We start from the raw sequence: 20,617 nt of genomic DNA, 5'->3' as shown, positions 1-20,617 counted from the left end.
GCAATTCTCCAGCTGTGATCCTTGGAGATTCTTTGGCCACTCTAACCATCCTCCTCACTGTGCGTGGGGCCAATATAGACACACTTTCTCTTCCAGACCACATGTTAACATCTCCAGTTGCTTTAAACGTCTTAATTATATCCCTGATAGTGGAAATGTGCATTTTTAAACATTGAGCTATTTTCTTATAGCCATTTCCTGATTTGTGCAGCTCCACAACCTTTTGTCGCACATCATTACTGTATTCTCGGGTCTTTCCCATAGTGAACAGGAAGTCATGGCCTACCTCTTAAGTATTCCTAATCTCTCAGGAGAACTTAACAACGTAAAACATGAATGGGAATGCACTTCAGTTAGATTTTACTCATAAGAATTTCTAGAGGTGCCAATAATTGTGGCACACTTTTCGGAGAAAAATCATTATTTAATTTATTTTACCTTAATTTTTTAAAATCATCTTACTTCAATTAAAACGTTTGATTTTTGTGAATATTTTGAATGATAGACCAAGAGGATAAGCAGCAAAAAAAAAAAAATGTATTTCCACAGCCCGTTTTTCTCATATTTACCAAGGGTGCCAATATTACTGGAGGGCACTGTGTGTGGACAAGTTGATAGTGTGGTTGGAGACTTGTATATTCTCGCCTCGGTCTGAGTCTGCATGTGTTAACACTAGATGATAAAGGTTATCTACAATGCTGTGTGTGTGTGTGTGTTTAACACTTCACCTTAGACTTGTCCTCGGTTTCCCTCCGCATCTCGGCCATCTGCTCTTCCATCTCCTCGATCACGTCCTTGAGTGTGTCCACGTTGTAGACGAGGTTGGTTTTGTCGTTGTCCAGCTGTGCGTTCGATACCATGGCTTTTTTATACTTCTCCTCCACCTCCGAGAGCGACTCCTACCAGGGACACACACAGATGTTTACACACTTAACCCTGGGTGGGAACTACCGTAGAAAAATAATTACTATGGTAATTACATTTATTTATGGGAGATACAGCTACACGACCACACTGATAATAGAACACTACATTTACTCTTACATTCCTTTAGTATCTCAACTAAGAAGCCGTGTTTGGGATGTTGGAAAAACACCGGTGACAGACAGACACTGCTATAGATGTTGGGTAGGGTGCAGTTCAATTAAATATAACCTTTATTTTTCAGTCTCACCTTCAAATGACGCATTTTAACAGTGACTAGAGCTCTTACGCTAAATGAACAATACTCATGTAAAAAAAAAACGTACAATTTATGTACACTAGTAATATCTTAAAGAAGACCTAAAACAGAGGAAAGGCTCTAATCTCAAGGGTTCCACCGGTTGTCCAGCTCGGGTTTGATTGTGCTTAAGAATCTAAACGTCATCACAATGCTCCCCGCCTCCCCGTCTCACATTGTAATTAATGACAAAACCCGAGATGGACAAGTGATAAAAACTGATATCCATTGTGGATTGATTCATTCGGAAAGAATGATACAAGGCAGTGATGAAAAGGCATCTGAAAAAAAAGAGGCCAAAAAACAAAAATATATCAAAACATGAGCAAGTTCAGCTATTGTGTTAGTAAAGTACAAATATACTTCCTCAGACTCAGAGAAAAGTGAACTTTTTAGGGTGGCTACAGAAAAGAAGCCAGGAGACCATTCAGTGCTGTGTGAATGAAAGCTTGTCGTCATTTTCTGGGTAGGACTACAAACCCTGAAACCCATCCAACAGACTGCCGCAAGACAAAACAATACTTAGTCTTGCTCTTACCCCCAAGCACTGCCAGGGTTCAAGCAAGGCTTTCCATCCTTTCCATTACCAGTGAGTTTCAAACTGAGCAAGAAAGGTCATGCAGGGAACATGCCATCAGACAGGGAGCCAAGATAGAAATGAGTGCTTTTTGGTGTTGCAGTTAGTGGGTTAGTCAGTGGAGCCCTAGAGGGGGCGAGAGAGGGGGAGACGTAGGTACAGTGGGGTTAGAGATGCCATAAGGCTCCCAGAGGACAAGAGAAGGCATGCTGCGAGCTCAGGCCCCTCTACCTTCAGCTCTTTAAGCCCCTGCATGTACCGCCCCTCTACATCCTGAATCTGGTCCTTTAGATCATAGATATCCTGTAGAGCAGACGGGAGGAAGGGTTGGCTGGGGTGAATCGGGGGAAACCAGGGAGAACTAAAGACAGATTGACAGATTTAAGACAGAGCACCCGTGCTGTTGGCATCTGAAGACAGTCATTTACCCAACGGTGTGCACAGACATACACAAGGACAGCATTATAGGAAGTTGAAGAAACATGTCACTTCCAGTCTTCCCCGTGCATACATGGAGTCAATATGTAACATAAGGTATTGAGAGCAGGGAGGTGTGGATGTTTCAGATCATCGCTGAACTCAAATAAAACAGTAGTGAGGGAAATAATAAACTACTACACATAGTAACTTCTCTTGTATTTCAAATCGATTTGACATTTGAATGGTTTTAGTGTTTTAGATAACATTGGTATTGGTACTGACACACTTATCTAACCGTATAATAATAGGTTGTAATTAAACCTTGTAATCAATCAAATGTATTCGCCGATGTCACAAAGTGCTGTACAGAAACCCAGCCTAAAACCCCAAAACAGCAAGCAATGCAGATGTAGAAGCACGGTGGCTAGGAAAAACCCCCTAGAAAGGCAGAGGAACCTAGGTAGAAACAGGCTCTGAGGGGTGCCCAGTCCTCTTCTGGCTGTGCCGGGTGGAGATTATAACAGTACATGGCCAAGACGTTCAAACATTCATAGATGACCAGCAGGGTCAAATAATAATAATCACAGTGGTTGTAGAGGATGCAACAGGTCAGCACCTCAGGAGTAAATGTCAGTTGGCTTTTCATAGCTGAGCATTCAGAGTTGTGTTTATGCAATGGTGTTTATGCGACTGGTGGTGGTGTGTGTGTGTACCCTCAATTCACTCAGACTGGTGTCAGGATCGACAATGCTGCCTGTGTCTGCACTGCCCCGTCTCGAGGAGGTCCCCCCCAGGGAGGCCAGGGTGGCCGGGGAGAGGCCGGGAGTGGTGCAGCGCGAGGATGGCTAGAAGAAAAATAAACAACACAAAGCACCTTAAGTCAAGAGCTCAAGTCAACACAGCACATAACGGACACACCCCAGGACTGTCATTCAACACCGACACTACTGGGCCCTGGCTTAACTGATCCTCCCATTCAGCTCCAACCAGGCCCACTAAGATGATATATATCACCCGGCATTACCACAGCTCTATGCGGAAGATATGAGGAAACAAACAATATGAACCTGAACGGCGTGGCGATGAACGCAGGTAGAAATATGGGTTGGAAACCTATTTAATGATTTAGACCTACATTGGTCACGGTCGTCATCGATACAAATAAAATGGCCTGAAGACATGAACACTGGATATCGCTCCTGCTTGTTGTACTCACCCGGCTGTAGTCTACGAAGGTCTTATCACATTTTTCATCCAGCTGAAAGAGAAATAAGGAAACAATCATTTAAACAGACATGCCAACGGCATCTGCAAGCATGAACGGATTTCGTATCCAAAGTGGCATGTGCTTGATGCCGAACCTGATCACACCCTGCAAATCCGTTAGTAGCTGGGGTATGAGTTAGGGACTGCTGCATGTTCATAGATCATACCAGGCATAGGCACACAGGTTATTCCAGGCAGAGAACTTTATTCAATTGTCTTTATTTGCAGCAAACACATGCTGTGAAGACACAAAACCGGCCATAATACTATTCATAACTAGCTTAGTCCCAGATCTATTATGTGCTAAATAGCCAACACATTGACAATGACTATAGGAGTTGGCTATACAGCAAGCACATAATTGGGCATCAGTATGAAAACACAGGCTGTGAGAAATCATCCCAAAACACTGCGTGTTACGTGTCCACAACCGCAATCCAGTGCATTCCATCGCACGCCAGTGTGTTGACGGGCGGGTAACTTACAGCGTCCAGGTCGTCTGGGATACACAGGTCATCCAGGTCAGACACAACGCTGCCCCTGCGGTTGGAGCGGCTGAAATAGTCAGCGGCCGACTCACTGATGTCAGAGAAATCAGACGACTATTGAGCAGAGACAGACGGATGGTAGAGATAGTGAACGAGGGAGAGGAAGGAAATGAGGTCAGAGGAAAACATGGAAAGTCTAAAAGAGAGAGCCATAGGGCATAGGCCTACATTGGGTCAGTGTGTAATGAAATGTCAACTATAGGATAAAAAAAAAAAGTATAATTAAAAGGAACAGAATAGATACGTTGTCCGTTTTTCAACGGAAATTGAAAAGGATAGAATGAAGCCTACATATATCAGTGCTGCACACTAACACAGCAGCAAGGCACATCCCAAAAAGGTCACCAAAAGGGGAGACATCCAAAGTAAATAACCCATATATAAACCCTAGAAACAACAGTGCCCGTTTCTATTAAATCCCCCCCTCCAGAGCCTAACCTAACCCCAGGGTCTCACCACGCTGTCTCTCCTGCCGCGACTGTAGCGCTCCTGGGACACGGTGCTGGCAGTATCGTCATCAGAGGAGTTCTGTGAGGAGCATGAGCAGTCAGGATCCCCCTTTATCAGAGTACTGTATCCACATGCACTTGGCACACACCTCACTAACTGTGAAAAGGGAGTCTCCGTTCACACACTTCAAATCAGATGCACTTCCAGCGTTTTCATTTGCTATTGAAGCTCTCGAGCTGTGATGACCTTCACACGCTAATAAAGCCTACTGGCATTCTGTATCTGGACTATACAAAAAGGCCCCACATTTTAGGTCCATCGGGTCATGTAATTAGGCTGATCTGATCAAGTAATACGGAGTAGAACTTGAACAAATTGACGAGAGTAGTCCCATCAGCCTACATCGTCTTGACCTGCACACCACTGCGTGCAACACTCGGCACCTCAAAACGCAATAAAGTGGAAGATACTATACACTTTGGCAATTAATTGTCTATCCAGTCACTGCTATATGTTAAAATGTGCAAGGCACTTAACCCTAATTTGCCGCAGGGGCGCCATGCTACTATGGCTGACTGTAAAAACACTGCATTTCCCTGCACCTATCCAGTGTGTGACAACAAAACATCTATTTATGTATCCCTAGGCATGACGTGAGGATGGCTAGGGAAGAGGGTGTGGGTATGTAGCCTGTTAGTAATGGCAGTGTGTGGGTTTAAGTATGGTGGAGAGTCTCAGTTCCAGGCTTGGGAGTATGGCAACACCAGACTAGGTTAGTGACACCATGCATGTGGTGTGACTGAATATGGGGCTCACCACAGGGCTGCTCCGGGTGGAGCACCAGCTGTACTCAGAGGGCTGTAGTGAGGGGGACACACACAGCATTGACATGGTGGGGACACAGACAGGCCAGTATGCTGCTGGCCCTGGTGACATCATTAAACACTATTCAATTATAGACACACGGAACACTTACAGTATGCAATTGAGAACCAGTGTACGAGCCATACAGACCGTCGTCATTTATAGAAGCCTGAAGGCACAAGGGAGAGAGCATCCAGAACTCAGCAACCAACGCACAAGAGGGAGCAACGACCTCAGTCAGAGAATCTTACAGGCTGAGTAGCACGCCTTTCTCAATATTAACTAAATATAAACAGTGGGATATTTCCTGCATCAACCGATTGCTGTAGTTATTCTTAGTAGAAAGCACTGATCAGACAAAAAGCCATATCTTATCAAACATAGCCCACCAGACCGCATAACCTCGGCCCCACTAAGTGGCCACGGTGACCATTGGACCTAAATATAAATGACCTAGGGAGAACCCTGGCCATGGCTATCAGATGTTACAGAGAGGACTGGGGTCTGGTCTTCTTTGAAGGTGATATGAAGGCATGAGTGTGACACTGACCAGGCTGTAGCTGCGCGTCAGCCCCGAACCAGAGCCAGCGGTGGAGGCCACAGATGGGGCCTGTGAGGACGGGAGAGGTAAAGGAGAAGGGGTGTGGGACAGTTAGAGGGACAGCCACAGAGAGCAGGGGTGGGGGTTGGTAGGAAAGTGTCCTCTGTGTGAGGAGAAACAAATGCCATTGCTCTGTCCCTGGGGCCCTGAGAATAAAGCGCTGAGATGTGAATACGACTACAGAGTGAGGTGACTGTCCCCGTCAACTGAAAATGGATGAGGTGTTGTATGTACTTTGCATGTACGCCATTGAGGTCCAACAGCAATTTCATTAAAATGAATAACTAACTACTGTAAACCTTCGAGTGCAAACGCACACTGACACTATAAAAACCCTCTGTGTGTAGTTAACCATTCACAAAGGGCCATCTCAACTGCCATTTATACGTCCCATAAACTTGAGTAGATAAACTCTATTCTTCTTTAAGTGGTTTCAGTTCAACTAACTAGCTTTCACCACTTAATCGAGACAGGGAAGGGCTAGAAATAGGCCAGGACTGAAGAGAAAGACAAACCCGAGGCTGATAGGTGGAAGTAGTGGGAGGAGGAAGTTTGGAGGTGTTCTTTAAGCTGCTGTAGTTCCTCTGATCGTGGTACAAGCCAGTCTGGAGGAGGAGAGGAATAGTATGATATGACCATAAACAGAGAGAGACAGGGGGAAATGAATAATGCACAGCATGCCAAAGCTGTGACGTGCCTTTTCATCTATATTTTGCACTATCAAAAATTGAAAGCATCACAGGGCACCGTTTTGTCTATTATGGAACAATTATGTAATACATAAAGCATGCACAAAGAGAGAGAAAAACATCTTCCTCAATAGATTTTCTCAGTTACATTGGCCACCAATGTAATAGGTCCAATTATCTGCTTCCAGTTAGTTGGACCAACGCGCCCAGAGAGGCTCACACTAGGAGAGAACACACACACACACACACACACACACTGACCAGCAGGCCCTTCCTGGAGCTGCTGGACACGGGAGCCTTCTTATGCAGGTCGTTGTACACAGAGCTCTGGCAGGGAAGAGGGGACATGAATGGGGGAACACCAGAAGTTAAATCATGCTACCAAAGCAGATCTTACTTAGGGTCACAGTGACCCAAGACCCAAAGCCATGGAAAGTAGTGGTGCTGAAAAGCCTGCAGCACCCCCTGATAAATTGCAATAATGTTTACAAAATTATACAATTACTCCTGTCTGAACACTGACTGAATTTGGGCAGCACACCCGCCAAATATTGAACAGCTTGTTGCTTTGAGGCTATAGAAATATAACCAATAGAACCCAGCTAGCACATAACGTTCTAAGAACCATGTTTCATAGAGCTTGGTGAATGTGTTTGTCCTATCGTTATTTTGCATACAACCTTCCCATAAGGTTTCCTCATGGTTTTATTTAAAGTAATAGTCTCAAATTGTTCAGAGAACGTTAACAAACAACGGTCTTCTATGGGAGTTCAGTACTTTAGCATAGCGTTTTCTGCAGGCTTCATGGTTCAATTTCAAGTCCAGTTCTCAGAACATTAAGAAAACTTTCCATTAAAAAAAAACAGAAAACATCAGTAACGTTCAAAGAACGTTCTGAGAAGGTTATTTAAAATCATACATTCTGTTCGCAACATCAAAACTCTCTATCCTCCATCTTGTTAAGTGTGTTCAGGTGTGTAGGCTGCGCCCACTAATTGGCCACACCTTATTTTAATAAGTGCTTGTTCATTTGAAAATGGGGCTGTTTGAATAGACAAAAATGGACAGCTTTGTATGACAAAAATAAAAAATAATAATTGCATGCTAGCTCCATCATGGTGGCACAGTGGACTAGCTCCATGGATAGGGAGCAGAGCTCTACGGACAATTCCTTTGACCTCATGGCTTGGTTTTTTTGCTCAGCATGCACTGTTAACTGTGAGACCTTATAGACATGCGTGTGCCTTTCCAAATCATGTCCAATCAATTGAATTTACCACAGGTGAACTCCAATCAAGTTGTAGAAACATCTTGATGTTCAATGGAAACAATTTCGAGTCTCATAGCAAATGGTCTAAATACTTATGTAAATAAGGTGTCTGCTTTATTTATTTTTTTAAAATCTAAAAATGGTTTTCACTTTGTCATTATGGGGTATTGTGTGTAGATTTGAGGAAAAAATATAATTAATACATTTTAGAATAAGGCTGAAACATAAAATGTGGGAAAAGTCAAGTGGTACAATACTTTCCAAATGCACTGTACAATATAAAATCCATGTGTATGTGTGCGTAGAGTGTGTGTCTTATGTGTGTCTTAACAGTCCCCGCTGTTCCATGAGGTGTATTTGTATCTGATTCTACTGCTTGCATCAGTTACCTGAGTTCCATGTAGCCATGGCTCTATGTAGTACTGTGTGCCTCCCATTTTCTGTTCTAGACTCTGGGATTGTGCAGAGACCTTTGGTAGCATGTCTTGTGGGATATGCATGGGGGTGTCCGAGCTATGTGCTAGTGCCTTAAACAGACACCTAGGTGCATTCAGCATGTCAACACTTATTACAAAAACAAGCAGTGATGAAGTCAATCTCTCCTCCACTTTGAGCCATGAGAGATGTACATGCATATTATTAATGTTAGCTCTCCACGTACATTTAAGGGCCAGCTGTGCTTCCCTGTTCTGAGCCTATTTTAATTTAAGGTCCCCCTGTGGCACATGACTGAAAAAATAGTCCAGGTGCAACAAAACTAGAGCCTGTAGGACCAGCCTTGTTGATAGTGTTGTTAAAAAGGCAGAGGAGCGTTTTATTATGGACATACTTCTCCCCATCTTAGCTTCTGTTGTATCAACATGTGTTGACCATGACAGTTTACAATCCAGTGTTACTCAAAGCAGTTTAGTCACCTTAACTTGCTCAATTTCCACATTATTCATTACAAGATTTAGTTGAGGTTTAGGGTTTAGTGAATGATTTGTCCCAAATACAATGCTTTCAGTTTTTGAAATATTTAGGACTCATTTATGCCTTGCCACCCATTCTGAAACTAACTGAAGCAGTGATTTCACTCGCTGTAGTAGCTGACGTGTATAGTGTTGAGTCATCTGCATACATAGACAAAAAAGCATTAATCAAGGCCAGTAGCATGTCATTAGAAATAATTGAAAAAAGTAAAGGGGCCTAGACAGCTGCCCTGCGGAATTCCTGATTCTACCAGGATTATGTTGGGAGAGGCTTCAATTAAATTACACCATCTGTCTTCTGTAACTCTTTATCCATTATATAGCATGGGGAGAAAAGCCATACGTTTTTCCAGCAGCAGACTATGGTCGATAATGTCAAAATTCACAATGAACAAAACAGCTCCCACAATCTTTTAATCAGACATTTTTCTCAGCTAATCAGTCATTTGTGTAAGTGCCGTGCTTGTTGAATGTCCTTCCCTATAAGCGTGCTGAAAGTCTCAATTTGTTTACAGTAAAATAGCATTGTTTCTAGTCAAACAATTTTTTTCAAAAGTTTACTAAGGGTTGGTGACAGGCTTATTGGTTGGCTATTGGAGCCAGTAAAAGGGGGCTTTACTATTCTTGTGTAGCGGAATTACTTTTGCTTCCCTCTAGGCCAGCACACACTTTAGATTGACGATATGGCAAACAGGTGTGGCAATATCGTCCACTATTATCCTCAGTCATCTTCCATCCAAGTTGTCATACCCCGGTGGCTTGTTATTGTTGATAGACAATATCTTCACCTCTCCCACACTCACTTTACGGAATTCAAAATTACAATGCTTGCATAATTTGATCAGTTATACAATTAAATGTGCCGCCAATTGGATGGAAAACTAGCTAATGATGGTGAAAATCTGGAGTCAGGCAGTATAGTGTACAAATACATGTGCATGTAAAAAGCACCTTTTCTGGTAAAGCATGCAATTAAAGAGATTAAATCAAGCTCTTCTTATCCCACTCACTATGCAAAACTCTCACACATGCTATCACATTTGAAATCAGTGTGTAATGTCATTCAAGTTTACAAAAGAGGAAAACTAAAATGAACACATGGCTGATTGAACTATACTGAACAAAAATATAAAAGCAAAGTCACGTTGGTCCCATTTTTCATGAGCTGAAATAAAAGATTCATTAGCTGAAATAAAAGATTCCAGAAATGTTCCATATGCACAAACAGCTTATTTCTCTCAAATGTGGTGCTAAAATTAGTTTACATCCCTGTTAGTGAGCATTTCTCCTTTGACAAGATTATCTATCCACCTGACAGGTGTGGTATATCAAGAAGATGATTAAACAGCATGATCATTACATAGGTGCACCTTGTGCCGGGGACAATAAAAGGCCACTAAAATGTGCAGTTGTCTCACACGACACAATGCCACAGATGTCTCAAGTTTTGGAGGGAGCATGCAATTGGCATGCTGACTGCAGAATGTCCACCAGAGCGGTTGCCAGAGAACTGAATGTTAATTTCTCTACCATAAGCCACCTCCAATGTTGTTTTAGAGAATTTGTTGATAAAACTGTGGGCTTGCACAACCAAGGAATTTATGAACAAGTTGTTGGAAACTGTCTCAGAGAAGCTCAGCTACGTGCTCATTGTCCTCACCACGGTCTTGACCTGACTGCATTTCGGTGTTGTCACTGACTTCAGTGGGAAAAAGCTCACCTTCGATGGCCACTGGCACGCTGGAGAACTGTGCCCTTCCCCGATGAAACCTGGTTTCAACTGTCCCGGGCAGATATCAGACAGTGTATGTGTGTATGGGGTCATGTGGGCGGTTAGCTGATGCCAACGTTGTGAACAGAGTTCCCCATGGTGGAGGTGGGGTTATGGTATGGGCAGGCATAAACTACAGACAATGAACACAATTGCAATTTATCGATGGCTATTAAAATACACAGAGATACTGTGACGAGATCCTGAGGCCCATTGTCGTGCCAGTCGGTCATTTTCTTTAAGGTATCTGCGATCAACAGATAGTCATGTGAAATCCATAGATTAGAACCTAATGAAATGTATTTCCATTGACTGACTTCTTTATATGAACTGTAACTCTTTGAAATTGTTGCGTTTATATTTTTGTTCAGTGTATAACAAAAGACAGATGAAAGTCACTTTTACTGTGAATCAATCCCTACAAGCTCAGCAAGAGACAAGTACATACAGTGGAGCGGGAGCTCTTCAGAGAGGAGCTACCCTTCACAGAGGAGCTACTCTTCAGGGCCGAGCTATTGGACAGGCCGTCAGACTGGGGAGAGAACAAGGTTCATGTGAAATATGACCACCACAAGATAAAAACAGCCAATAGGCGGCTCTTGGCAGAGATCTCAAACTGGCGGCCCATGAGCCGATTTAATGTGGCCGGTTGTCTTAGTAAATACAGCCCTCGCGGGAAGACCGGATGTGGTCCCGCAGGATAAACGAGTTTGAGACCCCTGCTCTTAGGAGTGACAGACGGACGTGCTTTGAGTGTGTTCGCACTGCAGATTACTAAAAAGTTGTGAGAACGAACGGCACACCAAGTCATAACTACATTTTGACAGTTGGTGCATGACACTGCAAAACTGTGAGGTTAAATGATAAGCTAAATGTCTTTTTCATTAGGAAAATGGGTTAGTAATGGACATCGAATTGTTTATTAAACACTATCACGCTGAGTCATTTGCGGTAGCCTGGTAATTTGTCTTTAGAGATGAACCATCTCAGCTGTTTGAATGTCATTACAAGCCACAAGGATGTTAGCCTAGCCCATGACAACATAGAATATAGCCCTGCCTAATATAGCCCAGCTATCTTCCTCTGTACCCCAGCTGTAAATTAAACACTGGTCTTTTATGGGCCAGCAAACCCATCCCCATTTCCCTTCTGCACAATCAGTCATGCCATCCATCCCACCTTTACCAGGAAACACACACATGCACACACCCGACACACAGACGCACCACCAGGTCTCTTCGATGAGAGGTGCTGGCCAGGCTTTTATAAGATGAGCTGCCCAGGTCTCGCAATGAAGAGGTTGACTTCAAAACCAGAACACACACACCACAACATAATTACTCAAGGAACATTGATGTATTTCAATTTTTAACAAATTCTAACAATTAATGAGACACATAAGCCAATGCTGTCTCGACAAGGTCAATGGTCTCACACATCAGTGTGGACTTTCCAACAGAAATCTACCTCCATATTAATAGTCAGACTAAAATAATGACATGACACCGTCAATGAGCATACGTAAATGTACACACCCTGTAGCTTCCAGTGCTACGGACCGACATGACGTCATCATCCTGTTGCAGAGAAACACGGGGACAGACAAATAGGACGTCAAGACAAGTCAGGAAATAAGATAAAGGTGAGAAAGAGATGAGAAAGTATACAGACCCGCCGATGATGGCTACTGGATCTAGTACTAGTTCCAGAGTGCCGGGCCTTCTCTGTGTCGGCCTGGAGATGGAGAACGTTGGAACTTAGAGAGAGAGGAGAGGCAGATGCAAAGGAAGGCTAATACTCTACATGCGATGACGTAACCACGCATAACACATCTTGATGTTAATGTTAGTCCAAACATCTCCAACAACCTGGGCAGCTCCTTTAATCCATCAGAAACACTGCAACAAGAGCTGTTCAACCACAGAAAAGATAAAGGAGGAAACCTGTGTTTCCACACAGTAATTCCATTGAAAAGGTACTAGCTAGCTACAGCATTGCATACACAGTCCTAAGCACACATCTTTTCGCTGGGTCGTTTCACCTGAAAAAGGATCTCGATACCCACATTCTCAGATTGTTCTGGAATTGTTTGTTATTTATTTAAAAAAATACAACTTGTGACTGTGTCAGCGTGCATGCGCCCGGCTAGCCACAGGAGTCACAAGAGCGCGATGAGACAAGGACATTCCGGGCCGGCCAAACCCTCCCCTAACCCAGACGACGCTGGGCCAATTGTGTGCCGCCTCATGGGTCTCCCGGGGTGCTTATGTATGCCAGTTAGGCTCTACACACCTTGTAAAGCAAATTAATGTGCTTAATTTTAAGAAGTTAATTTGGCAACCTTAGTTGTGCTACAATTAAGCTGGGCATCATATATAATTCACAAGTTACAGACTAATATTGTCATGCATCAGACTATTCTTGATGTAATCTTGTCTTTACATACAGTTGAAGCCGGAAGCTTACATACATCTTAGCCAAATACATTTTAACTCAGTTTTTCACAATTCCTGACATTTAATCCTAGTAAAAATTCCCTGTTTTAGGATCACCACTATTTTCAGAATGTGAAATGTCAGAATAATAGAGAAAATGATTTATTTCAGCTTTTATTCCTTTCATCACATTCCCAGTGGGTCAGAAGTTTACATACACTCAATTAGTATTTGATAGCATTGCCTTTAAATTGTTTAACTTGTGTCAAACATTTCAGGTAGCCTTCCACAAGCTTCCCACAATAAATTGGTTGAATTTTGGCCCATTTCTCCTGGCAGAGCTGATGTAACGGAGTCAGGTTTGTAGGCCTCCTTGCTCGCACACACTTTTTCAGTTCTGCCCACACATTTTCTATAGGATTGAGGTCAGGGCTTTGTGATGGCCACTCCAATACCTTGACTTTGTTGTCCTTAAGCCATTTTGTCACAAATTTGGAAATATGCTTGGGGTCATTGTATAGATACTTTTGGACCCGTTTCCTCCAGCATCTTCACAAGGCCTTTTGCTGTTCTGGGACTGATTTGCACTTTTCGCACCAAAGTACATTCCTCTCTAGGAGACAGAACGCGTCTCCTTCCTGAGCGGTATGACGGCTGCATGGTCTCATGATGTTTATACTTGCGTACTATTGTTTGTACAGATGAACGTGGCACCTTCAGGCGTTCGGAAATTGCTCCCAAGGATGAACCAGGCTTGGTCTTGACTGATTTCTTTTGATTTTCCCATGATGTCAAGCAAAGAGACACTGAGTTTGAAGGTAGGCCTTGAAATACATCCACAGGTACACCTCCAATTGACTCAAATATCAATTAGCATATCAGAAGCTTCTAAAGCCATGACAATTTTCTGAAATTTCCCAAGCTGTTCAAAGGCACGGTCAATTTAGTGTATGTAAATTTATGACCCATGGATTAAATGTAAACTTATGTTACAGCGAATTATAAGTGAAATAATCTGTCTGTAAACAATTATTGGGAAAATTACTTGTGCCGTGCACAAAATAGATGTCCTAACCGACTTAACTATAGTTTGTTTAACAAGAAATTTGTGGAGTGGTTGAAAAACGAGTTTTAAATTTGTTTTGATTTAGAATGGACCATTATCATGCACCTGTCTCGAAACATGTAATTTACGCTATTAAATAGCAAATGGAGGACCCTTTTCCCGTGGATCATTTAAATGCCAGCCAGGGTAGCCTGTTGTAAATGCCAACCTGTTGTAAAGATAAGCAATGTGCTTAATATTAGGACAGTTGTAAATATAGTAGGCTTAGCCGATAGAAAGCTGATGGGATCCTCTTATAGAGGCCATCACTCTATTTTCTCACACAACTGCATATCCTATAGAAATGTTGCGCAACATGAGCTCTCATGAAGTGCTTGATTAGATTTTCCATGACATTTGCATTGATGTCAGAGTGATTAGAGGGACAATAGAGTGCTGAGTACCAGGCAGTTAGCACGTTTGTTAGGCTACTAATGACCATCAGAGCTTAGAGAAACCTAATTACTGTCACGTGGAATTTGACTGCCTTCATGACTCGTGACTGCCGGTGTGGCGGTAATACGGTCACCGCAACTGCCCTAGGAACTCGCCTATTTCAGAAACGCTCACTCAACAGTGGTTAGAGAACAGAAAACAGGACCAAAGTACCTAATTCAAAATGCATATCAACATTAGCCCCAAATTGCCTCATTGCATAGCATAAAAGACCCAAATGAGGCCATAGCCAACTCTCAATGCACAGCCACAGATAAAGGTGTCTTCTACGCAAATACATTGCAGAACAACATTTATAATGTGATGCAAGGTTCTGTCATCAGAGGGCACCATTTAGGGGGATAGAGGGCAGCTCCCATACACAACAGAGCAGGCTGTGTTAGTACAGAGAGAGGCCCATGCTCCCTGGCCTAACATTACCATCCATTGGTGGATCGAGCCCCAGCTTTTCCTGCTGCTGGATGAGGAGTGGCGAGAGGAGAGCTGGACAGAACAGGGGGAGGGAGGGAGTGCCATGGAGTTGAACACACAACTACCATATTATATGATTTAGACTCAGTCACACAAGGTTCATCACTTACATACAAGGGAAAGAGAAAAGTACACGTGAAAGATGGTTTATACAGATAACTGGATTTGATCTGTGAACATGCGGCACTCGTATACCCCAACATTTTCTGGTTCAACAAGAGAAATGGCAGGATCTCTTTCTTGAATTAATCAGTGTTGAATCATTGACTGTACCTGTATCACTAAGTGTGTGTGTGTGTGTGTGTGTGTGACAGAGTGTACACCTCTTTCTGTTGCCGTTCGAGTTCTCTCATTCGGATGTCCCTTGCTTCCGCCCTGGCCACTCTCTTTGCAGCCAGCCTGGCCTCCGCCTGTGGGACAAAACATGAAAAAATTCATTAGTAGGGATGTGCATCTTCCCCTTTAAAGACGATTTGATATGTATATGGGCTCTGATATGATACAGCAACAATACGTTTTAGTTTGAAACGATTCCGTTTGATAAGAGGAACCGGTGAATCACACTAACATTTGTTACATAAACACATTCAAATCTGCTGCTGATGGAGCTCATGATGTGTGCCTCTGATCTGTCTGAGCTGACTTCTGTTTGTTGGTGTGTGTGCAAATTATGTACATCTAATTGTCTATGGTGTATGTAGGCACCTGAGCTGAGAAATTGGGCAATTGCCCATGTTAGCTTTTTGTACCCCCACTTTTGATGCGAAATCATCATCACCCACTAATTAATTGGTCATTTTTGCAGATTCAAAGTGTTTGAGCTAGTAATGTATCAATATTTATCTTTACATTTTGCTATGACATAGCCAATGAATATATAGCACAACTTTGGATTTCACCCCCATCTCAAAAATCAAACGGTTTAGACTATTTGGAAGTTTTTACGAAGTGAACTTCTACTTTCCTCCCGCGAAGTGCTTGGTAGAAAAAGTGATTGTTATCCTCGTTATGGAATTATCAACTTAACCCTGTATTTCAAAAAATGAGCATATACAATGATTGTAAAGCAAAACTACCAAAACTGTTACTTATGGTGAACCTGAACAATCGAAACAAGGCAGCAGTAAATGTTGCCCCCACAGGAATGATGCAAGACTCCCCCGGGTTGTTTGGCATACAAAATGACTTATTGATCAATGACTGTCAAAATGGTTACATACTTAAGATTAGGCATTTTCGGGAGGTAGAAAGTAATATGAGCAACAACCCCCAAAAAATGTGAAAAAAAATAAAATTAAATTGTGAACCAGCAGTTGTAATTTATTTTACCTTTATTTAACTAGGCAAGTCAGTTAATAACAAATTCTTATTTTCAATGACGACCTAGGAACAGTGGGTTAACTGCCTTGTTCAGGGGCAGAACGACAGATTTTTACCTAGTCAGCTCGGGGATTCGATCTTTCAATCTTGCAACCTTTCGGTTACTAGTCCAATGCTCTAACAACTAGGCTATATATTTTCTGACCGATGCACTTGGATCGGTTTGGGGTCCCGTGGACCGATGCACTCATATCTTAACATGCTGACCACACCGCTCGCGCACAAAATGCGCACCAACGAGGTGCTCAAATTGAAGTCGGTTATATTTGTGATGCTGAAAGTGGTGCAAGTCAAAAACCCACGTGCCATTTCCTCATTGGTTATACCCATGTGGGTGATTGAAAGATGAACTGAGTTCTGCCGGTCGTCGTGGTAACACTATGAAAGTAAGATGCCAATCGCCATATAAAGTCCAAAGAAGAAAAAACCTGGAAGGAGGAGAGACGACTAGAAACGACTCAGTTGACCGTTGTGTGTGGATTAATTGTCAGAGTAGAGGACCTTGTGCATTTCAAGTAAAATAACAACTTAACGTTTATTTCCCAGGACAAATTAGCTAGCAACAACAAGCTAGCTAAATAGGACAAATGAGCTAGCAATTGCAAGCTAGCTATCTAAATTGCCATAAATGTTTCATGCATTTTGACCTGTCCCGAAATTAATATAATTGGTTCAGAGTGTTTTGCTATTACAACCTGCGTGTCGTGATCGCGTTTGGTGTGGGGGGACAAAATCAATTTACAGGCACGTCCGGTTTGAGTACGGTGTTAAACATTTGAACCAATGCGTATCAGTGAATCGTTGTTACATGCCTAGTCATTAGCGCCGGCGACCTCCTGGCAGGGGCCCTTACTCTGGGGAAACACCCAATTGTGTGAGAGGTACAAAAATATCCCCAAGGGACAATTTTATTTCACCAGGTAGGCCAGTTGTGAACAAGTTCTCATTTACAACTGTGACCTGGCCAAGCTAAAGCAAAGCAGTGCAACAAAAACAGCACAGAGTTACACATGGGATAAACAAACGTACAGTCAATAACAATAGAAAAATCTGTATACAGTGTATACAGCCAAAAAGGTGTTGACTTTTGGGATGACCAGTGAAATATACCTGCTGAAGCGTGTGCTACGGGTGGGTGTTGCGATGGTGACCAGTGAGCTGAGATAAGGCAGAGCTTTATCTAGCAAAGACTTATAGATGACCTGGAGCCAGTGGGTTTGGCAAGGAACATGCAGCGAGGACCTGCCAACGGGAGCATACAGGTCGCAGTGGTGGGTAGTATATGGGGCTTTGGTGACAAAAAGGATGGCACTGTGATAGACGGCATCCAATTTGCTGAGTAGAGTGTTGGAGGCTATTTGTAAATGACATCGCCAAAGTCAAGAATCACTAGGACAGTCAGTTTTACTAGGGTATGTTTGGCAGCATGAGTGAAGGAGGCAAGAACAGAATACTATGGAGAGAGCAACCCCACCACACAGCACTAATCACCACACACTGGGATATCTGTTTAGGAGGAAAAAGCTTAAAGGAATAGTTCACCCAAATTACAAAATGGCCTATTGGTTGCCTTTCTTACTCTGTAAGCAGTTTATGGACAAGACAGCAATCCATGCTTTGGTTTACCTGGCCACCGTCTCCAAATGCTAACTTTTTAGAAATTGTGGCACAAATCCAATGCAAGTCAATATCCCTTATATTAGCATTTTTTTACGCTTCATGTCCAAATCATCTTAAAGTAGACTTATTGAGCTACAATCAATTCTAGAAACTCAAATAAAACTATTTGTCACATGCGCCGAATACAAGTGTAGACCTTACTGTGAAATGCTTACTTACAAGCCCTTAACCAACAGTGCAGTTCAAGAAGAGTTAAGAAAATATTTACCAAATAAACTAAAGTAAAAAACTAAGTAACAATAATGAGGCTATATACAGGGGGTACCGGTACCGAGTCAGTGTGCGGGGGTACAGGTTAAAGGTAATTTGTACAAGTAGGTAGGGGTGAAGTGACTATGCATAGATAATAAAGAGTGAGTAGCAGCAGTGCACAAAACAAATGGGGGGTGGGGGGCAATGTAAATAGTCCGGTGGCCATTTGATCAGTAGGCTTATGGCTTGGGGGTAGAAGCTGTTAAAACTTCTTTGGGATAGGGGGCGGTATTTTGACGTCCGGATGAAAAGCATGCCCAAAGTAAACTGCCTGCTACTCAGGCCCAGAAGCTAGGATATGCATATAATTGGTAGATTTGGATAGAAAACACTAACGTTTCTCTAAAACTGTTAAAATAATCTCTGTGAGTATAACAGAACTGAAATGGCAGGCAAAACCCAGAGGACAAACCATCCCCCCCAAAAATGTGTTCATCCTTACACTGATTTCAAAATCGGGCCCAATTGCAGTTCCTAGGGCTTCCACTAGATGTCAACAGTCTTTAGAAAGAGTTTCAGGCTGTTTTTTTTGAAAAATTTGCCAAAATTTGCTAGTTTTTCTAGGTGGCTTCCATTTTGGCTGTAGTGTTTCCAAGCGCGTCAATGAGAGCGTCTTCTTTGGTATTTTTCTCCGGTAAAGACAATAACGATTCTCCTTCTTAAATTGTATCATTTATTTGCGTATTAGGATACCTAAGGTTTGATTATAAACGTTGATTGACTTGTTTGGATAAGTTTATTGGTAACGTTTGGGGTTCATTTTGTATGCATTTTGAAGGAAGGACACTGAGTAGATTATTGACTGAAGCGAGCCAGCTAAACTGAAAGAGCAGATGGTATGCAAGGTAGATGTTCATTTTTAATGGGTAGCTAGCTACCAATTCTTCGTGGCTATCTAGCTGGTTATCCCTATTGACTTACTATGGACTTACCCATTCACTGAACTTTCTGCCAGCCAGAACAATGGCAATAGACTAACCAAGATATACACAAAGCAAAGTTGTACTTCATAACTATCAGCTAGCTTTATGTGAATCATAATCATTTAAAAATTACCTAAATCGAACATTATGCAAGGTAGATCTCAATTCACGGGTAGCTACCTAACGATTCTTTGTAGCTACAGTTGAAGTCGGAAGTTTACATACACCTTAGCCAAATACATTTACTCCGTTTTTCACAATTCCTGACATTTAATCCTAGTAAAAATGTCCTGTCATAGGTCAGTTGGGATCACCACTTTATATTAAGAATGTGAAATGTCATAATAAGAGGGAGAATGATTGATTTCAGCTTTCATTTCTTTCATCAGAAGTTTACAAACACTCAATTAGTATTTGGTAGCATTGACTTTAAAATAATTTACTTGGGTCAAACGTTTCAGGTAGCCTTCCACAGGCTTCCCATAATAAGTTGGGTGAATTTTGGCCCATTCCTCCTGACAGAACTGGTGTAACTGAGTCAGGTTGGTAGGCCTCCTCCTATAGGATTGAGGTCAGGGCTTCGTAATGGCCACTCCAATACCTTGACTTTGTTGTCCTTAAGCCATTTTGCCACAATTTTAGAAGTATGCTTGGGGTCATTGTCCATTTGGAAGAGCAATTTGCAACCACGCTTTAACTTCCTGACTGATGTCTTCAGATGTTGCTTCAACATATCCACATAATTTTCCTACCTCATGATGCCACCTATTTTGTGAAGTACACCAGTCCCTCCTGCAGCAAAGCACCCCCACAACATGAAGCTGCCACCCTCATGCTTCACGGTTGGAATGGTGTCCTTCGGCTTGCAAGCCTCCCCCTTTTTCCTCCAAACATAACGATGGTCATTATGACCAAACAGTTCTATTTTTGTTTCATCAGACCAGAGGACATTTCTCCAAAAAGTACGATCTTCGTCCCCATGTGCAGTTGCAAACCGTAGTTTGGCTTTTTATGGCGGTTTTGGAGCACTGGCTTCTTCCTTGCTGAGCGGCCTTTCAGGTTATGTCGATATAGGACTTGTTTTACTGTGGATATAGATACTTTTGGACCTGTTTCCTCCAGCATCTTCACAGGGTCCTTTGCTGTTGTTCTGGGATTGATTTGCACTTCTCGCACCAAAGTACATTCATCTCCAGGAGACAGAATGCGTCTACTTCCTTCGCGGTATGACAGTTGTGTGGTCCCATGGTGTTTATACGTGCGTAC

General features: G+C 42.5%; 1 protein-coding gene across 22 annotated transcripts in view; it reads right to left on the bottom strand.

Annotated features, from left to right (window-relative positions):
* The window catches only part of lrrfip2 (leucine rich repeat (in FLII) interacting protein 2), a 56,170-nt gene that overhangs the window by 12,958 nt on the left and 22,595 nt on the right, over positions 1–20,617 (bottom strand). For 6 of the 22 annotated variants that reach the window (XM_090236331.1, XM_021606873.3, XM_090236313.1 and 3 more), the window contains exons 3-7: positions 15,440–15,526; positions 3,436–3,477; positions 2,933–3,064; positions 2,031–2,102; positions 729–899 (exon numbers count right to left, since the gene is read on the bottom strand). In XM_090236331.1, coding sequence (XP_090092457.1) covers positions 729–899; positions 2,031–2,102; positions 2,933–3,064; positions 3,436–3,477; positions 15,440–15,526 — 504 coding nt within the window. Of the gene's footprint in view, positions 1–728; positions 900–2,030; positions 2,103–2,932; positions 3,065–3,435; positions 3,478–3,970; positions 4,088–4,489; positions 4,562–5,299; positions 5,342–5,459; positions 5,517–5,897; positions 5,958–6,463; positions 6,554–6,898; positions 6,965–11,097; positions 11,182–11,875; positions 11,954–12,184; positions 12,227–12,320; positions 12,384–15,065; positions 15,129–15,439; positions 15,527–20,617 lie in introns of all 22 variants that reach the window. The other 16 variants (XM_021606884.3, XM_090236347.1, XM_090236303.1 and 13 more) reach the window with 5 other exon arrangements.

Source organism: Oncorhynchus mykiss, chromosome 1, assembly GCF_057628025.1.
Source record: "Oncorhynchus mykiss isolate SJ-2025 chromosome 1, ASM5762802v1, whole genome shotgun sequence".
Lineage (NCBI taxonomy): Eukaryota > Metazoa > Chordata > Actinopteri > Salmoniformes > Salmonidae > Oncorhynchus > Oncorhynchus mykiss.
This window is presented reverse-complemented; position numbering and strand designations above follow the sequence as displayed.